The sequence below is a fragment of the Pseudochaenichthys georgianus genome, chromosome 24 (assembly GCF_902827115.2).
Source record: "Pseudochaenichthys georgianus chromosome 24, fPseGeo1.2, whole genome shotgun sequence".
NCBI classification, from domain to species: Eukaryota; Metazoa; Chordata; class Actinopteri; order Perciformes; family Channichthyidae; genus Pseudochaenichthys; species Pseudochaenichthys georgianus.
In genome coordinates this window covers 28,439,570-28,465,127 of record NC_047526.1, presented here as the reverse complement: position 1 = coordinate 28,465,127, position 25,558 = coordinate 28,439,570, and the positions used below count along the sequence as shown (strand labels likewise).

At 40.2% G+C, this 25,558-nt stretch overlaps 1 protein-coding gene across 1 annotated transcript in view; it reads right to left on the bottom strand.

Moving 5' to 3' along the window:
- Positions 1-363: 363 nt before the first annotated feature.
- rngtt (RNA guanylyltransferase and 5'-phosphatase) overlaps positions 364-25,558 on the bottom strand; it is a 138,987-nt gene continuing 113,792 nt past the window's right edge. Inside the window, exons 13-16 of the mRNA XM_034076258.2 lie at positions 22,807-22,907; positions 14,226-14,292; positions 6,204-6,327; positions 364-2,503 (exon numbers count right to left, since the gene is read on the bottom strand). Coding sequence (XP_033932149.1) covers positions 2,337-2,503; positions 6,204-6,327; positions 14,226-14,292; positions 22,807-22,907 — 459 coding nt within the window. The 3' untranslated portion in view covers positions 364-2,336. The remainder of the gene's footprint in view (positions 2,504-6,203; positions 6,328-14,225; positions 14,293-22,806; positions 22,908-25,558) is intronic.

Genomic DNA, 25,558 nt, shown 5'->3' with positions numbered 1-25,558 from the left:
GTCAGAAAGCTGAGAGGCTTTGATGAGAATCAGCCATCTTTCATGTGCAGCCAGAGGGGAAAAGAGCCCGGGGAGACGGATCATCTTTCTGAGCTAAAAGGAGAACAGTCGCCTGAGGCACCAACAGACAGCAACTCGAAACACACACATACACACACACTTCATTTGTTCCTCCCTTGTGTGTCATACTCCACTGACTTACATTTATTCCGTAACTTCTGATCTAAATTCTCCAGGCTGCATGCCTCACTGTCGTCACCCTTATCTTAAAATAAGCACAATTCTGACTCTGGGGGCCCAAAAATAAGCCGCTTCACTGCATGGCGGCGCAGATTGAGAACAAACTTGCACAACACAATACCATGAACTGCACACCTTTTTTAGTCAGACAGAAATATAAATATTCCCTCAGTGTTGAATCAGTGCTGCAGCATCTTCCAGCCAAGAAGAGAGATTGTCCTTCATAAAAAAACATACAAATAATAAATAAAACAGATGGAGATATTATTTGATAAACCAAACCAAAGAATGTCGATGCACCAGTAAGTATGTGTGAGTAATTCCTTTCTACGAACACTACAGCGATAATTAGTGCAGATGGGCGACACTCCTAGCAACAGGCACCAACGTGGGCAACAGGGTAAGAAAATAAAAAGCTACATTTTGCCTGGCAACAAGGTTTTCCTATCGAGTACAGTAAAGAAGCATCTTAAAAATCGGATCTGAGCAGATTTCAACCCATTTCTAACTTTAAACTATTCAGTCGGAAGAATAATTGACACTTATTTTCTGATGAATTTTAAGTCATGAACGTTTATCTAAAATAGTGCTTCTACAGGTGTCATTTTTCGTCTGAACTAAAAACTCCTATCAAGTCAGTCAGGTTGTGTTTATTAAAGTGACTTAATAGAATTATTTTACTGCACGTGTGTATTGCTTTGATATTAATCTTGATATTGGTTCAGATACAAATCATACTTGATTTTGCTCGTTATAGTTTTTCTTATAATACTGCATTTCGTTTTTAGGCACAAAACGTTTTTAGACACAAAACTTTTCATCTACAAAACTAAAAGTAGTCCTTTGTGCCAAAAGATAACTTATGATCAGAAAACTCACTTTTTAGCCAGTTTGACCAATTTAGAAAATGTCTTCAGATCAGTGCGTGAAAGAAACACGTCTGGCCTGAGCATTAATGGATGTCTTAAACTTGCACCTGGATAGCATTTGCGACATGTTGTGTGAGACCAGAGATATAGTTCACAAGGGTTTTATTCATAACTAACTGGTACCAGTACAAAACTGCAACTTTCTTGACTTGCAAAACCGTCTTCGAAATTGACCAAATCATATGTTCACATTGCACAATTCAAGGGATCGAAATACTATTTGTCTTTGACAGTAGTATAGCATTTTGTTGAAATTAGGTCCCATGGGTGACACCGGATAGTGAGGGATTATGTTTCTCTAAAAAAGTCCTTTACCACGAGATCTCAACTCAATTTAACACGATTTTATCTGATCCTTCATCTCCATCTCTGAACATCAACTGAGTGAACATCTTTTGGTCAAGTCCAGAGAATCAACGAGCACCAAAACCATTCACCTTCCTGTTCCTGTCTATTTGTCGCCCATCTGTAGCTGGATTTCACTGTTGCTGCTCCTTCATTTAGTTTGTTGAGTCTATGTAATCATGTTGCCATTTCCCCGCCCACCCCTATGGCCTTTAAAACAAAAAGTCCACACAGATGGGCTTCCTTTGGATAACATGTTACGAAACACAGAGCTGAGATCTCATATGTATCCGTTTTAGTTATGAAAACATTTGGAAAACCAGGCGGCATCGTTAGTTGAACCCAAAAGCACATGCAGCTTTGTGCTAATCTTAATAAAATCTTCTTGAAGAGTCGTTTCCTCTTTAAAAATGCACTGAGACGGCAGACTGAGCGTTTATAATGTTTACTCCTCCTTCAATACAAATAAGGAACTTGTTGACAAAACATGAACAAGGTCTGCATCGAGAGGTGTTGTTTTGTAGAGATAAAGAACGTCCCTTTTGATAAATAGCTCAGGCTTAAAAAAAAAAAAAAAAAAAAAAAGATAAATAGCAAAACAAAAAATAAACTAACCATTATGATTTCCATTTTAATAAGAACACCAGCAAGTAAAGCTACAAAGAAGTCTACAAGGTAAATTAACGAGGCAGTCAATCAAAGTCCTGGCATTTACAGGCTGTGAAAGCAAATGTGCTGATGGAAATAAAAGCTTTGAAATGTCTGTTTTCTGTGGGGGGGGCTGGTGATGTACGCTGCGACTGGAGAGCGTCCGGATGAGAGCTATGGGACGGCCCGGTTCGCTCTCTTTGGAGGAGGAGGGGGCATTAGCTCAGAGTCTGCGTCTGGGGGGTGTTTCCGGTTCTGGGCTTGGACGGCCTGAGAGTAGCGGTCCACGAACTCCAACAGGATGTCCTTAGTCACGGGCTCCGTGATGCTTTTACACACCCCTGTGGAGAGAAACCACAAACACAGGAGGACGTTACTAAAGAGATGCTGACAGACGCATGCAGCATTCTGGATCACAGGCGATTTGCATTTTGTTTACTTTAGCACATGCTACATAAATACATAATTGTTGGGAAAATACTGAATGGGCTATTCCAATATCAGAGTAGCACATGCTAACAAAGGCCCTACGTAGCTGTGGACGTAACCAGACGTATGATTACCTAGAAGAGCGTCAGGACTGTTTTAGGCATTTTTGTTTTTTTACTTTTATTGTCAGTAGGCCTACTTACTATGTAACACAATGGTTTCTCTGCATTTACCCATCCTAGTGTTAGGAGCAGCATATGATAGCTATGTGATTAACATGATGATTCAGCCTCGATGGAGATACACATATGACAAGCATGATCATTTAAACCTGCAGGTCCGCTGCAACTCTTACTACTTTTAAATCCAGGCTGAAGACTTTTCTTTTTGTCGCTGCTTTTAATTGAACTTTTCATATCTTAAACTGCACTGTAACTTTTATCCATGTACTTTTTCTAAACGTAATTAAACTCCATGACATTTATGAGAGGGACTGCTCGAAAGCAGAGATATTTGGAATATCTGGCATCGACGGATGAAAAATAGTGTTTTGGTAACACTTTAAAGACTTTGTTATGGAAGCAAAGCAGGGGAGGGGGTGTGTACAGCCTCCTGAGGGTCCGATTGTGGATGTCATGCGAGCAAAATATGGTGAAGAAAGTCTGTCTAAATTAAATCATATTTTAGACTGCACTGTAACTTTTATCCATGTATTTTTCCTTAATGTTTATTTTATTAGCACTGTAACTTTTATCCATGTATTTTTCCTTAATGTTTATTTTATTAGCTTTTCTTTTTTAATGCTTAATGTCTTTCATTTCTTTTTTGTAAAGCACTTTGAATTACCCTGCGTCGAAAAGTGCTATATAAATAAACTTGCCTTGCCTTGCCTTGCCTTATGACGTGGGCCTTAGCTAATCTAAACTAAGCTCTGGACACCTTCAAAAAACACCTCAAACACCATCTGTTCACTCAGGCCTTTGGCCTCAACTAATATAGTTATTTCCTGCTATTGCTCTGTATGATTATTATTACCTTTTGTTTTGTTACTTCCCATTGTAAAGCGTCCTTGGGTTTCGTGAAAGGCGCTATATAAATTGAAATTATTATTATTAAGCACAGAATACTGCTTTGAAGCGGTATTCTGCATCTCGTGACTGTGTAACTCCCTCTCTTGTATTTAAGCATGTGAAGGACACTGTTCTGGGAACTATTCGTCCCATGCAGCTCTGTGTGTGACGACTACTTCCATTCTTGCAAGGATAATAAATACATGTATCCTGATATTGAAGCTCAAGCCGGTGACGAGTGATATTTTCCTCACAATAATACATATAAAGGAACCCTATTATGCTAATTTAAGGTTAATATATGTATTCAGTGTCTCTACTGGGACATGTCTCCATGCTTTAATGTTCAAAAAGCTATTTTTCTCCTACTGCCTGTGCTGCAGCACCTCTTTTCACCCTCTGTCTGAAACCACAGCCCAGTCTGCTCTGATTGGTTAGCTGGTTGTCTCTGTTGTGATTGGTCAACCGTTTAGAGATGACACGCCCCTTATCAGGTATAATGTGTTGGAGTGTTACATAGTGATGTCATTAGTGAGCAATGGAGCTTTTGCAGACTATACCAGAGTAAATCGTTTGTTTTTTAATTTTCTTTTAAAATAGCAACCCAAAGGTCTATTTTGAGCCATTGTTACTAAGGGAACTGTGGCTAAGGGTGACCCAGGTGGAAATGTTACAGATGAATACGTCCCTGTGTTGTTATTAGAGCTTTATCTTTGGTTGTTGTCAGCTGGAGGAGAAATGCAGGACTATTTCATTTTCATTTCATTTCATTTTTATTTGTCCCGCTCATGGTACGCAAAACCAAATGTACAACAATTGCCATAACACATGACTCCACCATTGAGCGAAAAGGAGCAGGGAGAAGAATAACATCTTATGTGACCTGCCCCTTTCTAAAAAAAACAAATAAATACAAATAGATGGTCTGCCCTTAATAATAATAATTTTTTTTTTTTTTTCACAGCCAAACATAACAGTATCTTAGGATACTAAGAGAAACACAAACAAAAATACTTATTTCCCACTTGACGGTTAACGGAAAGAAACAAAACAACACCAAAACATCACATGTATCTTTTTACATTTGAGATAAAACATACTTTTTGCCTGAGGATGTAAAGATCAATTATTCTCAAATCTTCTTCTATGATTCAATTCATTATTTTTATGTATTTTCTCTCGCTTTTGCTTGTAGTTTTTATTACTTCAATTTGTACTTTAATGTGCCGTGTTGCACAGCACTGTAAACTCAGCACTTAGATAAGCGCTGCACACAAATAAGGTTTATTACTGTGGTAAAGTGCTGTTCTGCATTTTCTCAGGCCGTTCAATTCAGCTACTAAAGTGATACAAATGGTTTAAAGATAGTGGTTTTCAAACCATTAGCAGTCAAATGACATCATACTTTTCGTTTTATTAAGAACGTTATTAAAATGCTGATGGAATATCTTGCACGGTGATAATAAAAAAAAAAAAAATCTTTGCAAAGAAATCAAGTATAACAAGATGGCGTCACTGTAGCTCTGCTTCAAGCGTCCAAACAGCATCTAAAAGCCGCCATCTAAAAAGCAGGATGAATTTATGTCCTTTGAAACAAGTTGTCATAGTGGACATGTTAGATAACGGTTTCTTATTCACGCACTAAGAAGACAGCTTTTATTTGAAGTTGTGTTTCAAGTTTTGGTTGATTTTAAAAGTTGATTTTAAAGTTGAAATGTGTTGACGATGCCATGATCTTAGGGCAGGAATACCGTGAACATTGTTTAACGTGACAGAGGAATAAATACACACATACACCGTCGGCTTTGCTTCAACCGCTGTAAAACCAAACCACGCTAAAACGCACGTTTGAGCTGAAGGGATTTTGCAGATTTGCTGTGGGTTTGATACTCTAAGAGACCCTTTCACTTACTCATTGTTAATAAACAAATGTCGATGAGAGCTTTAAAACACAACAGTTACGGCCCGTCCACACTACAGCTTCGACAGCTTCAAAAACGGTTTCCAACGCGTCTGCCCATTCAATGGGGTGACGTCACTTTTCGCCGAACTGCATTGTGGGAAGCAGAGCGGAGCTTTCCTGCAAAAGTTGAGTAATGTTCAACTTCTGAAGCTTTCGGCGGAAGCGTCAGCCAATCAAATCATATGCCAGTACAAGCTCTAGCCAATCAAACCGCTGCTTGTGTGTCAGGGGCGGGAGATTCATGTGATTGGTTGTTGGTCGAGCTTCAGACACGCCCAGCTCCAAGCTGTAGTGTGGACGGGCCGTTAAACCTCAGATATAAAGTCATGCTGCAATTCTTGATTTTGGCAGCAAAGGCAAAGAGATGAAACAAAACCTATTTTCCCAATTCACTGAAAAAAAAATTGTTGGTACCAAATACAGATCCAGACTGTCTGGAAAGCACACACACAATCTTCTACCCCTTCACACACACTCTACCAATCAAACTAAGACAGGAGCCTGATGTGCAGGACAGATACAAGGAGCCATTACTCTGGCAGATAGAGGAGACGCGAGATAATAATAATAACGTCTCACCCATGGCTGTGTCGTAGGAGTTTGGGAAGCTCTTGTCAACCCGCTGCCTCATGAACACCCAGGTGCTGTTGGCGAAGGTGCACTCGATGATCTTGTTGTCGTACTGTTTCAGCTCTTTGGTGGCCTGTGAAGACGAAGATGAAAGGATACAAAGTTAGAGAGACAGCAGTGCAATTTTAGTTTCTCAATTTGCCACCATTTCCTGTGAAAATGATAAAACCGTATTTTGAGACATTTTCAGAGACATGCTGCTGCATTGATGAAAGCCAACAGCTCACAATGATTGGCACGCGGAGCTGCATTTTTTTCAAACATGAATACGCTGCAAATTATTATCTTCACTTGAGATGTTACTACTTCCCACTGGTTCATTTTAGAAGCAGTTAAGAGCGCAACATTTAAATGCATTCAATGTTTTTCATGATGTTTTTGAAGCAGAAGTAAAAATGTTCTGAAGCAAATGCATTTGCCAGTTTTGATTGGATGTTTGTTTCACATTTGTTTTACAATACACCGATAGCATTTAAATTGGTAAAAAACAAAATAACAATTACTTTCTGGAGATGACACATGCAAGTGAGTCAACATTTCAAAACCCATTAACACTTGAAGGAATAAAAAATGATGCCACGTCGTGACTAAACTGAGCAATATTAGGAGAACAGCTAACATTGTGTTCATTAAGGATTAATGTCTTTATAATATAATTAATCGATACAAAGACAGATAGTGGTGAGAAATCTAATAACCTCAGTTTTACAGAAGCTGCTGCTACAACTTGCATTGCCTGTCGTGTCCACATTTTGATATTCAACAATGAAAAGCAGAACTGAAGGAATGAGGAATAACCGCTGAGTGTCAAGCGCCTGTGACTTGGTGAGGACAGCAGGAAAACAAGCCCAGTGCATTCTGGTTGTTGTAGGCTTTCTAACTTTTGGCGAATGGAATACCATAGCCCCCTTTCTTTGGTCCTATTACATCAGAAATATTGGTGCATTTCTACGGCATCCACTGAAAATACTTCCTAAAGATTCAAGATTTCAAGCATTTTTCTACTCTTGATTGAACAGAGATTCTATATTTGAGAATCTTAATGACTCCGAGGCCAACACTTCGATATAAGTGCAACACTGCAGTCATTTGAGATAGATACAGACAGATACTCACACAGCGAGTCTGTATCTTTGTGATTCAGCCTTCAACAAAGCAGTGCCAGAGTTCCAGTTCCTCCTACTGAGCTACACAGGATCACTGACCTATTGCATCATATTTTGTTTGAAAATAAAACCCACTATACCCACTGAGCACTGTGTCGTAGTGCGAGTCGATCAACATGGCACACAATACTGAAGATCAAGCATGAGTCAAAGAAGACATTTGATCATCTGTTTGTTTGTCCAGGGACTTTGTCGAACCGAGAGGATTATCGAGACTTGGGAAATGCTAAATCCTAAAGATGCTGGGAAGCAAAAAGTGCAGCTTAAATAATAAATAAAAAAAATGCAACAAATGACTTGGAAGGAAAACAGTATGGTGCCACGAGTGCTGCTTTTACTGGGAGACATTTTGTGTACTTTTTTGAGACTGGAGAGACAAAGAGCTGACCTTCAGGGTTCAGAGTCACCTTGAAGGTCAGACAGTCACTGCCAGGAAAGCCCCAGTGTTTGGCAAGAGGCTTACATATAAAGAAAGAGCTTGTGTGATCCCGGAGTGTGGGACATATGGGCTCACAGTGGGTGTGGAAGTCACACAGGAAGCAAAGAAAAGTGTGTGTGTGTGTGAGGAAGAAAGACCGACAGAGAGAGAGATGCTAGTTATTTGATTTCAGATACCGACCTTGAGACATAACTCATGTGGAGGCCTAATTAATCATTGTCAACATTTCAAAACAAGACAAAAATGAAATATGAAACACGTTTTTTTCACTGATCTCAGTTTGAAGACAAACGGCACATTAATAAGACTAACTGTAAATCAAACATGTGTGTGTTTGGAGAGGAACAGATGATCTAAAGCGGCGACAGACTCGCAAAGCTTTGCTAAAGCTCGGCACAGCGTGCTGCCAGAGAAATGTGAAGGGCGACGCAGGCGGGCAGGGCACTCGGCTGCAGACTGGGATCTCCTCCTGCTGGTGAAGGGTGACATGTTGGCTGCCATTTCTCACCACCACTTGGTGCTTAATCCGTCCAAATCTGTCTCATTATGGCAGCGCACGTGTGCCACCAGTTATCGGGGACTTTGGCAGTCCAATCCTCAGCAGCTAGTGTTTCACTACAGAGACCCGTCTTCCGAATGCTTTACTTGTTTGTTCTGATTTAGAAACTACAAACACTACCAAACAGAATTTAGAGTGGTATTGACAGTGCCAGGGTATGACTGGGGTAGGCTACAGCCATACCAAGAAATGGCTTAGCCCCACCATGACACATGATGTTAAAGTAAGCAAATTCAATTAAATAATAAGCAAAATGCTAAATGTTGAGAACATATACGGGTCGTGTCCACAACACACAAACTGATCCTGCTGTAACAACAAGTGCACGTTACTGATGCAATATGGTTGAGACCATTCGGGCTTATGCTAGAAGAGGGGTGCAAGGAATAGTCCAAGTTCTGGAAATGCTCTGGCGTTATAATATCAGCGCGGCCGCGGTCAGATCAAAATGCCTCCGAATGCAATTTGAACAGACCTACAGCCGATCAGAGCAACGAAACGTTGGGTCACGCCTTATTGATTGAGATCAATCGGAACCGCCATTCAGTATCCCCATTGGATCTTCAACGTATACCATCATACGTGACGTTCACAGTGATCCCTTTTTATTTACTACAAGAAAAATGTGCCGTTTTATTTCATACAGTTCTATTTTGATTGAGACAGGGAAATAATCTAAACCTCATGCGTGGCGTTTCACTGTCAAGGGGGCGATATAGCGTGTATGTAATTACATTGCAAATACTGACTTGAGCCCCACCACCGTATGGGTGAGCCCTACCATAGATCAGCCAACACAAATACTCTGGTGCCGCCACTGAGTATTGGCAGTCACTTTTGTGTGTTATGAGATGCACAGGGTTCCTGCAGGTTTCACCAACTCAAATGTAAGACTTTTTAAGACCCCGCGGGAACCCTGGGTGTAGTTCTATCACTCTACACCAGAAAGAAATGGGAGTTTTATGCCTGCTACTTTTGTGGCTCCCTTGTGATAAAGGCTTGCTTGGAAGAATATTAGGGACACACAAAGACAACAATATCATTTGTTTATCATGTACTCACACTACCTTACATTTGTGAAGAAAATGTGGTTTTCCTCACACGTCTCGAAAGTGAATCAACATTTACTAAACGAAAGGAAGAGATGCCATAATGACAAACAACATCAACAAGTCCAGGCAGGCTTCTTGTTCGAGTGCTGCTTATGTGAAAGTGCTTTAAGGTTCTATGGAAAGTGCATGTGTTTGGGAAGTAGTGACGATATGAGACTTATATTAAAGTTCACAACTTCTGTGAGTGTGTACACGAATGTTATGAAACCGTTATTGTTAAACCCTTTTATTATAGTTCATTAAGATAATTCTCAATTTGTTATTCTTTGTTTACCATGAAGGCAAGGAAAACACATTTTCCTTCACAAATGCCAGGTAAGACAGGGGGAGTAATTGATGTACTGCTTGAATGATTCTTTTCCGTGTTGATGTATTTCTTTGAGGAACAGGCTCATGGCCTTAAAAACCATTCAGGCACTTTCTGGAATCAACACATTCATTACAAAGCCAGTTCCCCAACATTAACTCTATGTACAGTGCCAATGTAACCACAAATAATCTGTCATCCAAAGTCAGCGACAACAGGACCAAGAGTTTTCATCACGATGAAACAAACTCCATATTCTGTATCATGCGGTAAAGCAGAAACTGGGATGAAAGCAAATAACTGCAGACTCCTGGAAGTCAATCTTTTTTATCGGCTGTGTTCAACACAGACAGTCAACCTGCTTTCTTTCATCAAATACTAGGATGTCAGGGGGCTGCTGGACTGGTACATTGTGTTATAGGGTATTACATTAATATATAAGAAAGCTGCATATATGAGCAAACATTCAACGTTTGTAATTTCCTTGCATAGCTGCTTTGTTTTCCAGTATATTGCTCTCCGACTGACCCCGCCTTTGTTTCATACGAGACTCAGAACCGACCCGCAGGTCTGAGGCACAGCGACGCTCGGGTCCATTTTAATAACCAGATGGAATCATGTATAAGGGAGGAGATGATATAAAATGCAAAAGTAGGAACGTGAAAACAGCGCTGGTGGACGAAACTAATGTTCAATTTTTAATATGCTTTCTGACAGAATGCATTAGATTCCTTCTGTCTATTCATATCAGCTACAATATACACAACCCCACTGAATGGCTCAGAAAACAGTGTGGGTTAGAAAACTAAAATATACATCACACATGTATTATATATTAGCTATAATATAATTAAAAAGGCCAATTACAACCATATGACGTCTTGAGCAGCTTTTGGAACAATAGAGACAAATGTGAGCCTCTCAGCGACTCCTCGGGAAATCATTAAAAGACGTCAGTGTCGGGTTGCTGGTGAATACGTATATTAACGTTTAATTGAATGCTGAAAAACAAGCTTATTATGTGTAAGTGCGGGAAATGAGGGAAAGGCAGGCCTACGTTGTCAGGTTTTTAAGCGGAAAAATAATGATAATAAAGTTGATAAAAACGACAAACTGTATTCTTACCTCCCAAACTTTTAATTGATTCGCTTGTTTTGTTGTGCAGCATGACTGAGCGTTTTGTGTGGGAAGTGCATTTAATAACCCTGACAGTATTAATGGTTCTCAAACCCACATCTCATGTTATTTACAAAAAGCTGTGGGCAACAAAAATCTAAAAAACAAAGAGAAAAGGAAAAGCTATTTAAATATTCAAATTGCAGCCCAATCAGAACGTGTAAATGTTGATTAAACGGAGAACTACTTGTCCTCCCTCTCGTTAAATTATGCATATAGAGTAGTACGAATTAGGGGTTAATCATTAATGGGGTATAAAACAAAAACAGGCGGGGCATTTCCTCACTCTCACAGCTTCATCAAAGCCTCTGGGCTCTGACAGAGAGCTGCTCTTATCTCGGTCTCTGGTGTCGAGATCTGTCAGGCAGCGTTCAAATGATGTTTGAATAATGAGCGGTAGTCACAGACCATGTAAAGGTCTGCACAGGGAGCCGACTCCATGAGGCGGAGAGACTCAACCTTAATGGGGCAATCAATAGCCATTACTTACCAGGCTTTAGCAAATTCTGCCTTTTATAGAAGTCAAAACTGAAGAGAAGAAAGTAAAATACGAGTTCATCACAACGGGTATAATGCAAACACCAAGAGCAGTAGTTAGAGTGAGTACCGTCCTTTCCGGACTATAAAGCGCACCTGCATATAAGCCGCAGCAGCTAAATTGTCCGTCTGTCTTGCTCTCGTTCTGTCTCTCGGTTCCACTTTTACTTTGGCGCGCTACCTGTCTGACTCTTTTCCGGCCTCCAGCTTTTCCTGCTGGAGCCCGCCGCTTAAAGGTGGCGGGCACGGACCGGTCATCGAGCCCATAGTGTTAAAGGTGGTTAATTTTACCTGTAAAATCCATAGATTTAGGAGGTTCCCTAGTGGCCGTTAGCTGTACAAACAAAATGGGGAAAAAAGTCGCGGCTTATAGTCCGAGAAGTACGGTAATATTAAAGTACAAACCACTCTACATCATGTCCAAATAAGTTATGTGTTCAGCTAAGTAGGCTACCATTATGCCACTAACTATCCATTTTTATTAGCACAGCGCTAAGGTTAGCAAGTCAAAATCAGTTCCTAGTCTGTATACTTTTAAGCTGTCAGTGTCTTTCATATCAATAAACAATCCATGTTAAGTGCAATAATGTCACGAGGGCCATTTTTTCTGTCTAAGCTCTGCGTTTCCAGCCAACATTCAGTCCACCAACCATAGCGCTGCATGTTGAGGCGAGGCAAAAGCAAACAAACACCAATAGAACAACTATTTCTCATTTAGTTGGAACATGAGGGGTTTCAAACTTTGTGGAGCCGATGGAAATTAAGTTTTATTTTAAACGCAAATGCAATTCATGTAACAAAGAAGTGCAGGGGTTAATGTATAGATAATCAGAAAAGTGGTAGGGACACGTCCCCAATGTCTCTACCATAAATCACGCCCAAGTTAAATCATCATTTCGCCGTTAGGACTATTTCTGATTCACTAATGAAAAAGTATATGCAGCGGTTGAATAGGTTGAAATATAAGTAAAAGTGCCAAACAACCAAAAGTCGGCTTTGGGACTGACTTAATTGCTGTGATAAATCATCACTAAGCTCCGTTCCAAAATCCATTTTAGCGATTTCCTGTCGGTACTCCCAGAAGCTAATTTAGAAAAATGTAGCCGATAAAAAAGTTTTGTATGCGTGTTATGACATTTTCTAATTACAGAAAAAGTTGGTTTGATTTTTATTTCTCCAGCAGCCTGATGCTTTCACTGGACGTGGCCCACATTGAATCTGATCGACACATCGACACTGCCCAGGAGCTAAGCAATGAAAAACGATGAAAAACAAACACACCGCAAGTCTCCGTGTCCTGCTCTGGCGCGACTGTTAAACACATCTCCCAACAAAACCAGCAACATGAGAGCGGACAGGAGACCCCAGGCTGCTGCTCTGTCTCCCTGAGAGGAGTTTAGAGGTTTAACAGCATACAGAGACTAGTCTATAGCATGTTCAGATACTGAGCCCAGGGCTGATGCATGAGAATCTGGCACTACGATGGGCCGTGACAACACCGGGGGAAAAGACACTCGTTCACTGCGTTACCAAAGCGTGACTATTGGAGGGCCTACACAAACACACAAGAGGCGATTAGTCACAGTGGCTAATTCCCTTAATCCATATTATGGCTTTATAGAAATCTGCATCAGAATGCAAGAACAAATGAAAGACTTATATCATGTTGCTCCTCACGTGATTCTGTTTCTAATGGAGATGAGATGCTACTTATTGTGGAGTGCACTTCAATGAGTTTGCGGTCAATGGTCTGATGGTGTGATCACATCACAAAGCAGTGTGTTCATATAGAAAGTATCAATCCTTTAAACCTCATGATGTTAAATTCATCTGACAAACCTTCAGTAAAGTATATCACAGACAACAAAACCTTACACATGTATGTAAACAGAGAATACAAAATGTACGGCTGCAGCTAACGATTATTTAGATGATCTACTTCTAAGCGATTGACCTTTTTTCTATGGAATTATATGAAATACAATTAAAAATCCTGTTTTATTTGAGTCCTAAGCTTAGAGTTATTTTGCATAGGACAAAGAAAAGAAGCATTTATCAGAAACCAACTGAGAAATTAGAAGAAATGTATATATATATTTTTGCAAATCACTTTGAGATTGCAAACCACTTTCCTTTGGGTCATTTAGAAATGGATCAACTGTTGTAGCCTTTGTTAGAAGTATGAGTTAGTACTACTCTCTATTCAAATGTACGTCATGTCATAATGAGTGATTAGTTCATCGAAGTTGTAAAAATAAAGTATACAAATTATATTGGGCTATTGTTTTTCTTTCTAAAAACCCTCCATTTGTCATCACTCGATCGCTTACACTGTATGTACAGTAGCTTTTTTCAGTATAACTACAGTAGTTCAGGAAACAGAATTTGATCACAATATAATAATAGATGTCACAATATATGTTTAAAATAGGGAAATAAGTAAAGAGGATCTGTCCTTTCTATCAGGATGTTTCAAATAAAAGAACATCAAAGAAACTGGTACAATTCTTCCTGTTACACATTAAACGAAAAATAATTATTCTTGGCAATGTGAACTAAATACCTTCAACGCACCCTTCAAATGCTGCCATGCTAAAGGGAAACTGGAAGAGCGCAGGGGGTTGAACGGCTGGCACGACGAGGAATTCAACAAAGCAACACATTTATCTTCTCACCTTCATCTTTGCAAAGGGCCTGTCATAGCTGCCGACGTAGAGCAAGCCGACGGTCTGTGGCAGCAGCCTACGAAAGACAAAAAGCTCGTGGTTAACACCCTCAACACAAGAGTGGCAACAACGGTGCAAATAAATCACTACGCCGCTTCAATTATCCAGCTAGTAACAGAGAGGCAGAGATGTGCGATTACACCTCTCCGAGCCCTTCTGTCTCTGCATAGAAAACTACAGAATGCAAACGATCGGAGTCCAAGGCAATAATACATGTTGTTTGAATCGTATTTGATACAGGAACAAATAAAATAATAATATAGGTTGACAAACAATATGACAGAAAAAGAAGACAAAACAGTCCCAGCTAATTATTTCCTGTTTCGTGTTGTGTTGTGTCTTTGTAAAGTTTGTAGCAATTAGTCCCCCCAAAAAATTGGATTTGCAATCTATGTTTTAGGACACTTACTTTAAGAATACTTGGAGTTTTAATTATACATATTTCACCCGAAAGATAAGCGGAAAAAATGGTTTGATCATACCTAAAAGCTGATGTGTCGTGGATTGTCAAACAACCAAAAAGATCCAAAGTAACGATTTTCTTTACTTTTACTTTAAAAAGAGATGGTGAAAGAAGAGATCTGTGGCTTCAGGCGAAGAGGAAGGAGATCAATGAGACACATTAAAATATACAAAACACTGACAAGCCCTGGAAATCCCAGTTTAAGTGTAAGCCTGCTGCTGACAGGACATCAATGCCCTATTGATTTAAATTAAACCAGCAATCGACACCAATCATTTATCTCCAATGTCATTATGTCATCGATTGCGTGTCTGATTTTCGTAATTGGGCTTTCTTAATTTTTTGATGTGATTAGCATCAGAATCTGCATTTACTGACAGTCAAATTATTTCACCCAAAAAAGGGGCGCGGCCACAACATAGAGGGAAAAAGGAGGGTTGCTAAGTCATTTTTTAGTAGCAGTCTTTACATAAATCTAGCTATAATAAATAGAGATTGAGCACAAGGTCATTTTTTTGTTTTGTATCTCCACCTGATAGTCCTCAGCACGGTAAACTCAGACTGTATCTATATGTGGAGAAGTCTCTCAGTACCCTGAACATGTGTCTGTGCAGTATTTGTGACTCATCCCAGAGATCACGCCCAACAGATGTCTTAATAACACACTGCTCTCCAACTCCCTCCACCAGAAACACCCCCCTGTGCCCGTTGTTATTTCCAGACACTACGCATCTCTGCTGTTACCGACGTAGCTCAAGAGCACCAGTTTCATATCTGTTCGAATATAGGTGCTGGTAACCGAGCAAAACTGATGGCTAAACAAAGGCGTGGATCTTGGTCTGATGCACTTTGTTCCGAGATTTCAATTGGAGCTGAAATTGGAGACCATTTCCACATCCACTGTGGCCCCCTCCTGTGTAATGATAGCTGGAACAAGCAGGAAGGAAGCAGCCGTAGACATAAAGGATCCAAACAGCCAAGCAGGGATGGACACTGTCACGTGTAAAGACCTCAGGAGACAAAGTACATTCCCTTCATTCGTTCTATTAATACCTTGCGTGTCGAAAACTTTTCTGAACGTGCAGCACTGATCATGGCAGTTTTCACAGTTTCTAAATCGACACTAATCAATACGATTTTACAAGAGGCATTTGAACCGATAAGGAAACAGATGTGTTGTATCACAAAACTACAGAAGAAGAGAGTTTTGTTTTCGTTTACAAACTATTTCACGATGCTGAGTTGCTGTGTCATGCACAATCACAACATGTGTTTCAGGCCCTGAAATACTGCCGTCCGAAATGACCTGGCAACGTAATTTTCCTCGAGTTAGGGTCAGATGATGATTATGTTCAAATGAAAGACCTTAGCAACCCAGAACACTGATGGAAATAATGAACCTGCACCAGGCATGGGGTTTTTCTTTATCAATCAAGAGGCTGTTAAATGTCACGGTAGCCTTTTGAACAGCATGCAATCAGCCTTGTATTCCAGAACAGCCGGAACATAATGTGAAATGATTTATATCCATGGAAGCAAAAAATAACCTCGGAAAAACACATTTTATAATTGAAAGCTAATGAACAAAGTAAGAATATGAGGTCATGTTTAAAAGAAGCGGCTGAGGAACCGTGTCTCAAGTGAGAAAGGACGTACAAAATGATGTTTATTGCCGAGCCAAAGCAAGACAGGAACGAATATGAGGTTCCTTACCATAACATAAAAGTGGGTTTATCAACGTTTATTTGTATACACTTTCTTTGTTCTCACTGTTTAAAGATTAGGCTATTGGTAGTCAATAATGTGGTTCATTCCAATACAATCCCATAAAATTGAGCAAGCTATGAATTAATTGACCACTCTCACATTATTGCAGGGTATGGCTTATTGCCATCTGCCATACCTGTGTCACATCATTGTACTGGATGGCATACTTTTAATTTTTTTGTGACAAAAGATATATGCTGATAACAGTAGCTATTATGATATGATGAAAATGTATATTAAGAATAATGGATGCTAATAGAGAACCGCAGTGATGCGTCCTAAAACCAGGAAGTAAGTTAGCATTTTTACCACTTCCGGTTCCTTCGACAAAAAGCAACGGGATTTCTCCATAGGATTTTGGAAAATAGCTGGAAATAAAGTTTGTGTTTGACACAAATTGAAGAGACAGATCACGTTTTGTTCTACGACATTAAATCCATCAGCAGTGACCCCACTGGTGATTTTTGAAGAGTTTACGTGTCTGAAAAACGATGGTTGTTAACAAGTGGCTGAATAGGACTACATAATTTGTCCATGCCGTTTTACGTCATTACACCGAACACGTAAAACACTCCCGCTAAGTTTGCCCTGTTCTGCTTGAAAGCAAGTCCCTGCCTCCGGCAAACTGTTCAAACAAACACTTCAACTTGTACCATTTACAATCTGTATGTTTGAATATGGATCTTAAGTTGGCGTGACGTTGAAGCAGCGACCCTGCTGTAGTTCCTTTATAGCATAACGTTAGCATTTTGCTTCTGGCGATTAGATTTATGATTAGAAAATTATAAAAGTAGGGTAGACATGTGGATATTATCCGGCTGAACAAAACGTGATCCGTCTCTTAAATGTGTCTCAACCGCAGACCTTATTTCTAGCTATTTTCCAAAATCCTATTGAGAAATAGCATTGCTTTTTGACGAAGGAACCGGAAGAAGTTTACGTCCGGGTTTTAGGACGCGTCACTGCGGTTCTTTATAGGTAAAGAACTGTAAACACAACATAGTAAATATTGTATTGTTCAACAGTGGAACATTCAGACATTGAATGTCATGCGATTGCTTGAGTTCAGGTTAAACGCTCCCTGTGAACATGAGCCAACTGAACATGAGCCAACTGAAGACGAGCCAACTGAAGACGAGCCGATTGCCGGGTCGGGTCACTGTGGCGCCAACTCCACAAATCTTTAAATCCATACAGAGAAATAAGTTCCCGGTTCAGAGTCCAAAGACCGGCGGCATGTTGGTTCTGCAGAATCCTTCATGGTTGTGCTGATCGCTGATCAGAGGATCTCTTGATATCTCACTCGCTCTGAATTACACTACAAGTGCAGTAAACACCTTTTTAAACGATATTCATTTTCAGCAGCTTCTTCAGATAGCTAATTGCAACTCAGGGTTGACCATAGAGAAATAAAGGATATAGAAATCAGACTTTCCTCAAACACACAGATTCTGAAAGATGGTCTAAATCTTTTCACAAAAACATAACAGTGTTTTTATCATTCTATCAATTATTGTTTATTTTATGCTACACAGTGGTGCTGTTATGTTTATTATTATTATTATTATTATTATTATTATATTATACGATTATTGCAAATATCAATGGCTGCTCGTGAAAATAAAGCAATTGTTGCAAAAGTGTCAATTCATGAGATGAATTTTAAATAACTTTGAGACAACTTTACTGTTGTTTTGCATCCACCCTCAGTCGCTAACTCTCAACCACACACTCACTACCATCGTCAAGGTACTACTGAGGTATCCCTGAAGGACAACATGCGACTCCGAGAACACCTCGTTTCCATCCACACATTTCTATGTACATTTTTTAATTAGAAAAGCTGGATGGAAACTCCAGCACAACTTTTCCCCAGAGACGTCAAACACACGGCGGAATGTGCAGGAGAGACACCCCGCAATAAATCCAGAAACCCATTATCTGCACCTCTGTCAGCATGTTACTTGGGAAAGCAAGAAATACGGGCTACTATAAGCTGAGATGGAAGAAACTGCCAAACAACTCTTTGTTTTTTTCCCCGACACTGAAACATTGTTTTCAGGTAGGCACTATATTTGCCGCCACTCAGCTGATGTAAATCCAGTTCACTTTAACTTATTTCCACTTTTCTTACATTGGCTTTGAATTCCCTTGATTGTGGAATATAATAAAATGACGCGGTCAGTGCACTTAGTGAGACGGGTCTAATCAAAACAACTTAATGTCAACATCGTGGTGGCTCTGCAGGTACAATGTTGATGAATTCGTAACAATCAAGAGTAAAAGCATTCATCATATGTTGTTAATGTCACTTTGATGCTTTTATATGATGTGTCAGAAGTGAGAGTACCTGACAGGGTTCCTTTACACCAAATATATATCGGGACGCTGTACTGAGACTTGTGCATAAAGACCGGTAACATGAAGCCTGCACTCTTGCCTCATGGGAGCCAATCCGAGCCAATCAGGAGGTACCATTCTCCTTCTTCATGTCCTTCACACACACAACAAATGATGATGCAACCATTACTAATCCCCTCTTCCCACAGTATTGCTGTCTCAAATTATCCATTATTCAAGCTTTCTATACAATTCTCAAGACGGTTCACTTCCACGCTTGGGAGGGGCACTGGCATGTGTTCTAGGGTTGCTTCATCTTTCCATTTTGTTCTTTTCCACCTCTCCCCTCTTCCTGTCGCACGATAATCACCGTCTGCCTCTGCTTTCAGAGAAGTTAATAAAACGTGCAAGGCTGCGTACTCCTCAGCGGCACACAAAGACGTACTCAAGGACTGACTGTGTGGGCAGATGAATAAACAGTTGTTTCCCTCTTATATGTCTGTCTATCTCTAACTCTCTCAGACAGCAACTAAGGAGAGATTTGAAAAGCCAGACCGAGACTGTGTGAGGTCTGCCGACTGCTCCTCTGCCAGCTAAATTAATCTTTTCTGTGGAAATATCAACAGCAACAATGATCGTCTGTGTTCTCCCACACACAAGGAGGAGTCTAGAAGCTGCCTAGTTGGCTGCCTTCGGAGGAGATTGAGTGACTGCGGCCTGCTATGATCCTCTCTGTCTGTTGTTGGTGAATGGTGGCAGGCTCGTGGCTACAAAGCTGGGACAGTCACGAAGGTCACCTGGCTCTCTCAGGAAAAAGCAGCGTGACCAGAAAGCTCAATGCAGTGAGTCTGTATGCAAGCACTCAGAAAATACTCAGACAATCGGAAGAAGAAGTACACAGAGCAAAAAGAGTGTTGGTGGGAATACAGGGGCAGTGTTAGATTGCACTTAGGCACAATGTGGTGCCTCGAGATAAAGGCATGCCAACGTGCTCACAATTACAATTGTCTTTTTGTTTTGTCATGCTAGCAAGCAAACATTTTCCAATTAGCAAAAAAACACATTGCAGATGACGCTAAAATGTTGACCTGATGTTAGCTGATCATTAAACGGATTTATTCTGATCCTGAAAGTTACACAAATGGCTGTACTCAATTAAATGACAATCCAGCCAATAGGGGTCATGATATTTGTCAAATATCTCAAATGTCATTATGATTCATCCACCGAGAAAGTTTGTAAAAATGTGATGTAAATTAGGGGTCGACCGATTATCGAGGCCGATATTCCGCATTTAACAGATTATCGGTATCAGCCTTTTTTTTTAATCAAATTGCCGATACGACTTTGGCTGCAGTCACCACTGTTCACGAGCAATGTCCCGCCCACAGCGCTATCTAATGGCGCGTTTCCACTGCAGCGGGTAGCTCGCTTTAAGCGTGCCGAGCCGTGCAGAGCCCGTTTTTCTTGGCCTAGTTTTGGCCCGGGGCTACTTTTTCACCTTTTTTCTGGCCTGACTAAATCGTGGTTCTAGGGCCAGGAACAACCAGGCTGGGCTGAGTTGCTAAACTAGAGGGAGAATCGCTGGCAAGGGGGCTACAACTACAACAAGATGAACATATTTGACCGTGATTTAATTGTAATACACGTTTCAAAATGATGCCGAAGTAACAACATACTGATACCGGTTAGTAAAAACCATGAATTAATGCTTTGACAAGTCTGCAGACAGACGGCAGGCGAAAAACCCTTTTAAAATGCGTGTTTTCTGAATGGAGATCGGCGAAGCTAACGTTGTATATGCTCCGACCGTCCACACTCACAACAACGGCCTACACAGACATAAATAAACCAGCGACTGTATTCGCCATGACACAGGCAGTCTGTGGTTTGTACTTGTTTAACTTTTGTCTAGTTTCTGAACAGATATGAGGAGCTGTGAGCTCTGAGTGCTAAGAGCTAACGGCTGTGTTGTTTTTCTGGGGCTCTCATTGAAGATGACGTCACGGCTCCGCCTACACTGCGTTACTATAGTAACTACCCCAGTTCCTAAACTGTAATGGAAGCGCAGCATTAAAGTGAGCCGGGCCTAATTAGGCCTAACCAAACCGAGCGAGGCCTGCAGTGGAAACGCGCCATAATAGGCTATTACTGAAGTGTCAATCAACACTGAAGATTTTCCGGGCTGCAGCCAGCCAGAGAGGTGGGACCGTCTCAGATTACAGGCAGGTGCGAAGAACGCAGACACAGACAGAGGCAAGCAGCAGCAGTGAGCGGTGTTTCGAAGGTAAATCAGTTGAAAGCCGAAGTTCAATAATCATCCCTATCCCCTTCTGTATGCTGAAGTTGCAAAAACACCACGATCTTATGATCCAATTCTATCAGTTTCCCAGTTACAAAGGGACAAGGGGGGGCGGGTAACGTCTCGCAGCGGAGAAACTGTGAGGCGCTGGGACGGCTGCCAGTGGAGCCTCGCAGCAACTCTGCTTTCTGCACCACAATCTGGTGCTGTTGAATTGGGACTACTAAATGAGTGAGACTCAAATATCAGAAGTTCAGAACAAGTTTTAGTAGTTTTTATTTTATTTGTACTTCATTTACTTTACTCAGGGTCACAGAGGAAAAGTTCATTAAACATAAAAAGGCATTTCAAAGAAGTTGTGTTATTCTACATTTTGACACCAAGATTTTCTGATTTTACTGCAAATGTATATCGGTTCCAAATATCAGTTATCGGTCTCCTGGATTACTAATAATCGGTATCGGTATCGGCCTTTAAAAAGCCATATCGGTCGACCCCTAATATAAATTCATATAGTAGTTGTTGGGAAAACTTGGACTTGCTGGTGGTGAGGAAAAACAGTTAGGGCGACATTAAATGTATAAGGATTAATCCTCTGGGGAAAAATGAAGATTTGTACCAATTGTCGGTGAAATCCATCTGATAGTGGTTTGAGACGTATACTGTAACTGAGTTTTAAAAATGTCAACCTGCTCAGTGACACTATAGAAAATGTCTAAAGATCACCGAAGTCAGAACGATTTATTTAATTAGCAATAATGTGACTACAAACTGTCTTAAAATCTATTAAATACTACAAATATTTCACTCTGGACCAAGTTCACTTACTGACAGTTACCTTTCTTAGAGCCTCACTACTAGCTGACCTAATGCCATAAAAAAACAACATTGCGGTATCACCATCGATAAGCTAAATGCAGACTTGTGTCGGTGGGATCTGTAGTAGTTTATTTAGTCACTTGTGCGATTTCTTTTGACACAGTTTCGGACGATCTTCGGAGTATCTACTGACATTTTATGTGGCAGAACACAACGTCAAAACCTATTAAGCTTGTGTTGACCATAGACTTTAATTCAGGCTTCTTGCCACAAACACGGGAAAAAAAAAATATTGACTTCAAGACAAAGTAGAATAAAGTGGTAAAGTGTTTTCCGGGTTCAAGGACTCATTAATGTACTACTCTATTTCATATTAGGAATACATTCAAAATGATGTATTGAACTCCAGGTACTGCTCGTCTTTTTCTAGGTATAGAATTGTTCATAGCAGAGCGCTAATGTTTAGCAGGATAAACATCATGATCTGAATAATTTATCTGGCAGAGGTTGATAAGCATAGAGTGAAAGAAAAAGGAAATGGCAGTAGTGTTTTTCTTTGTACATACAGCACATTTCTGGGAATGAGAATAAAAGAACATCTAGGCGATGAAGGTGACAGGAATAAAATGAGGAACACTGAAACAGCATTATTGTAACAAGAACTAAAGGCAAAGGCAAAATGAAAAAATGATTGGATTGTAAAGAAAAGATAAAAGTGTTGCCTTTGACACCGACACACACACAGCATCGCATACATGTGAAGTACTTCAGGGTGTCACAAAATGATAGGTGCTATTACACTCATCCCAGAGAGCGTTTCCTTGGCAACAGTGACTTACCCTTCTCCTCCCACTTTGGTGATCTTCAGGCGAAAGTCCACAGAGTTGAGATTGGGGGGTTTCCACTTAAGGATGTCGTCACACCTGCCGGCCTTGTATCTCTGCTGGAGGAAACAAATCCATTAGAAATCTATCATGTGCAGGGTTGGGAGCGTATCTATACGAAATGTAATCTGTGCAATTACTAGTAACCTGTAAAAACATTTAATCAGCAATAAATCCCAATAAGAAACGAATGTGAGCTGATTACAGATTCTGTTTCCTTTGAATGACCTCACAATCAAATGCAATGCAAATACATACAAGAGAAAATAATTATCAATGCGATGGCTTTTACCTAAGAGTATAATAAGACAACAGATCAATGTAACCGTAACAAATAAGAAACTAAGATATTTAGTAACAAGAATGTGTCCTCTACTTAGCTCTTTAAAATAATTCATTAAGCAAATTCAGAAAATAATCTTTACACCAACGATGAAAGTGTACAACACACATACTTCAGTTAAGGAGAAAAGATAATCTAAGAAAACAGAAATTGCTCCGTTACATATACTTTAAATATTTAATATCATATGAACATATTGAATATATTGCTGCTAGCAATCCCATTTAAAAACTGTAACTGTAAGGGAATACATTTACTGTTTTTTAAATATCCAGATTTTCCAATACCATTAAATGTAATTCGATAGTCCCCAAGCCAAATCATATTGTAGTTTTTTTAGGGAGATACATACATATATAAAAGCTGTTTTGCAAACGTTTTTGTATTGACAGATAACACTAGACTTAATGACAGAGTAATTTGTATGTTTTTAAGCAACAGTTAGAGTTAATGAGCTGAAAACCCTTAAACAAATCCGACTCTTTTATGACACTCCAACTAAGGAGATCAGCACGATGTGGTAATGAATACATCTCAGGTTAGTAATTACTCTCTGGGTATCAACAACGTCATGAAATGCAAACAAAAAAGAGACGTTATTGGGAAATGAGTTCAAGCACTCCACGTTTGAATAAAAAATGATTATAAGCAGAAAATTGCAGGGTGGAGGCACGATTATAAATGCGTAAATATATAACAGCCTGACATATTATGATTCAACATGATTACACTATTCACATCACTGCTGTGTCTCAATGCGAAACACCATATGACACAAGCCAACAACATGGTCCCTGCATCACTTTAATTATTTATGCGTGGCTGACATTTAGGAGGACATGAGTGCGGTGGAACATGAGAAATGTAAAGGCGGCAACAGATAACCAGACTCGGTCACTGTCAGGTTGCCCGGTAACAGAAGTCTACTCCTGGGAAATGTTTGGAAAACCGACAGGATTTTCTCAGGAGAATCTTTGTCGTCACAGTACAGGACCAAATAAAGGTACCCATGAATGAACCTAAGGAAATGCCTTGAAGGTAGGGCTGCTCAATTAATCGCAATTACGATTATGGCTTGCAACGATTACGAAAACAAAGTAATTGAAATAAAACGATTATTTTTTTATTATTATTACTATTATTTTTTTATTGGTTTTTCAGTTGAATTATAATTAAAGTTCAGGGTAATCAACTGTTAAAAACATACTGTTCAAAATTTTTTTCTCAAATAGATTGATGTTTTCAAAGTAAATGGATAATCGTTTTGAATAATCGTGATATCAATCAGCGTTTCCGCCAGGGGGGCGTCTTCCCGTCATTTGACGCCCTTATTTAGCTCGGAACGCCCTGAACTCGAACCGTGGGCGTCCCAAAAAAGTAATAATTCGAGAGAAGATCGAGAGTTGTTATCGCTTGAAATGACGACAAGGACAAGGACATCCCTCTGTTGGAGGGGCAAAGGAGTCTGGTGGGATTCTTTTCGGAGTATTGAAGATCGTTTCCCCGACATCGGCGGTGCCTGCTACAGGACAATGCGATTTGGACGCGATGAGCGGTGCTAGTGGAGCACGCGCGTGAGCTGCGAGCACCAGAGCCTCGCAGCGGCGAAACTGAGGCTCCGTGGTAAACTGTGGTAACATGAAGAGCCGTTTGGGAGCCGAAACAGCCGGCGCTTTAAGAGAGCCGAGTCAGATGATCCGGCTCACTAACGTAAAGAGATAGTATCTATAAGGGACGCTCTCGGGGTGGACGCCCTCTCAGCCCTGGTCTGGCGGAAACACTGTTATCAATTATTGACCCAAATAATCGAGATTATGATTTTTGCCATAATAGAGCAGCCCCTACTTGAAGGGGTCCGAATATGCTCTTTTTCAGGTTCCTATTAGTATTTTGTGACATGTTTACACGCTTTGATGTTCAAAAAGCTCTTTATTTTTCTCATACTGTGCTGCAGAAACATATTTTCACCCTCTGTCTGAAACCACAGCCCAGTCTGCTCTGATTGGTTAGTGGACAGCTCTGTTAGATATAGCTTAGATATTTCCCAACCCGTGTAATGTGTTGGAACGCTAGCCTATAGAAGAGCGAGTTTTCCATTGTGATGTCACTATGTTACAGAAGTAAACGAAGGAGTACATTGGAGGCGTTTTCAGGGAGTGTGTTGGAGAGAAACTCCTTCTGGGGGGAACTTTGGGATTTTAGCCTTTGCAGAACATTTAAATGCACAAACAAATACATTATTTAACAAACTACAGGATAGGGAATAGCATAATAGGGCCCCTTTAAATAACTCCCAATCATCATGGGAATACATAATGCCGTACTCCTTCTCACTTACATGGCCTTGTGTCTGAGTTTGGTAAA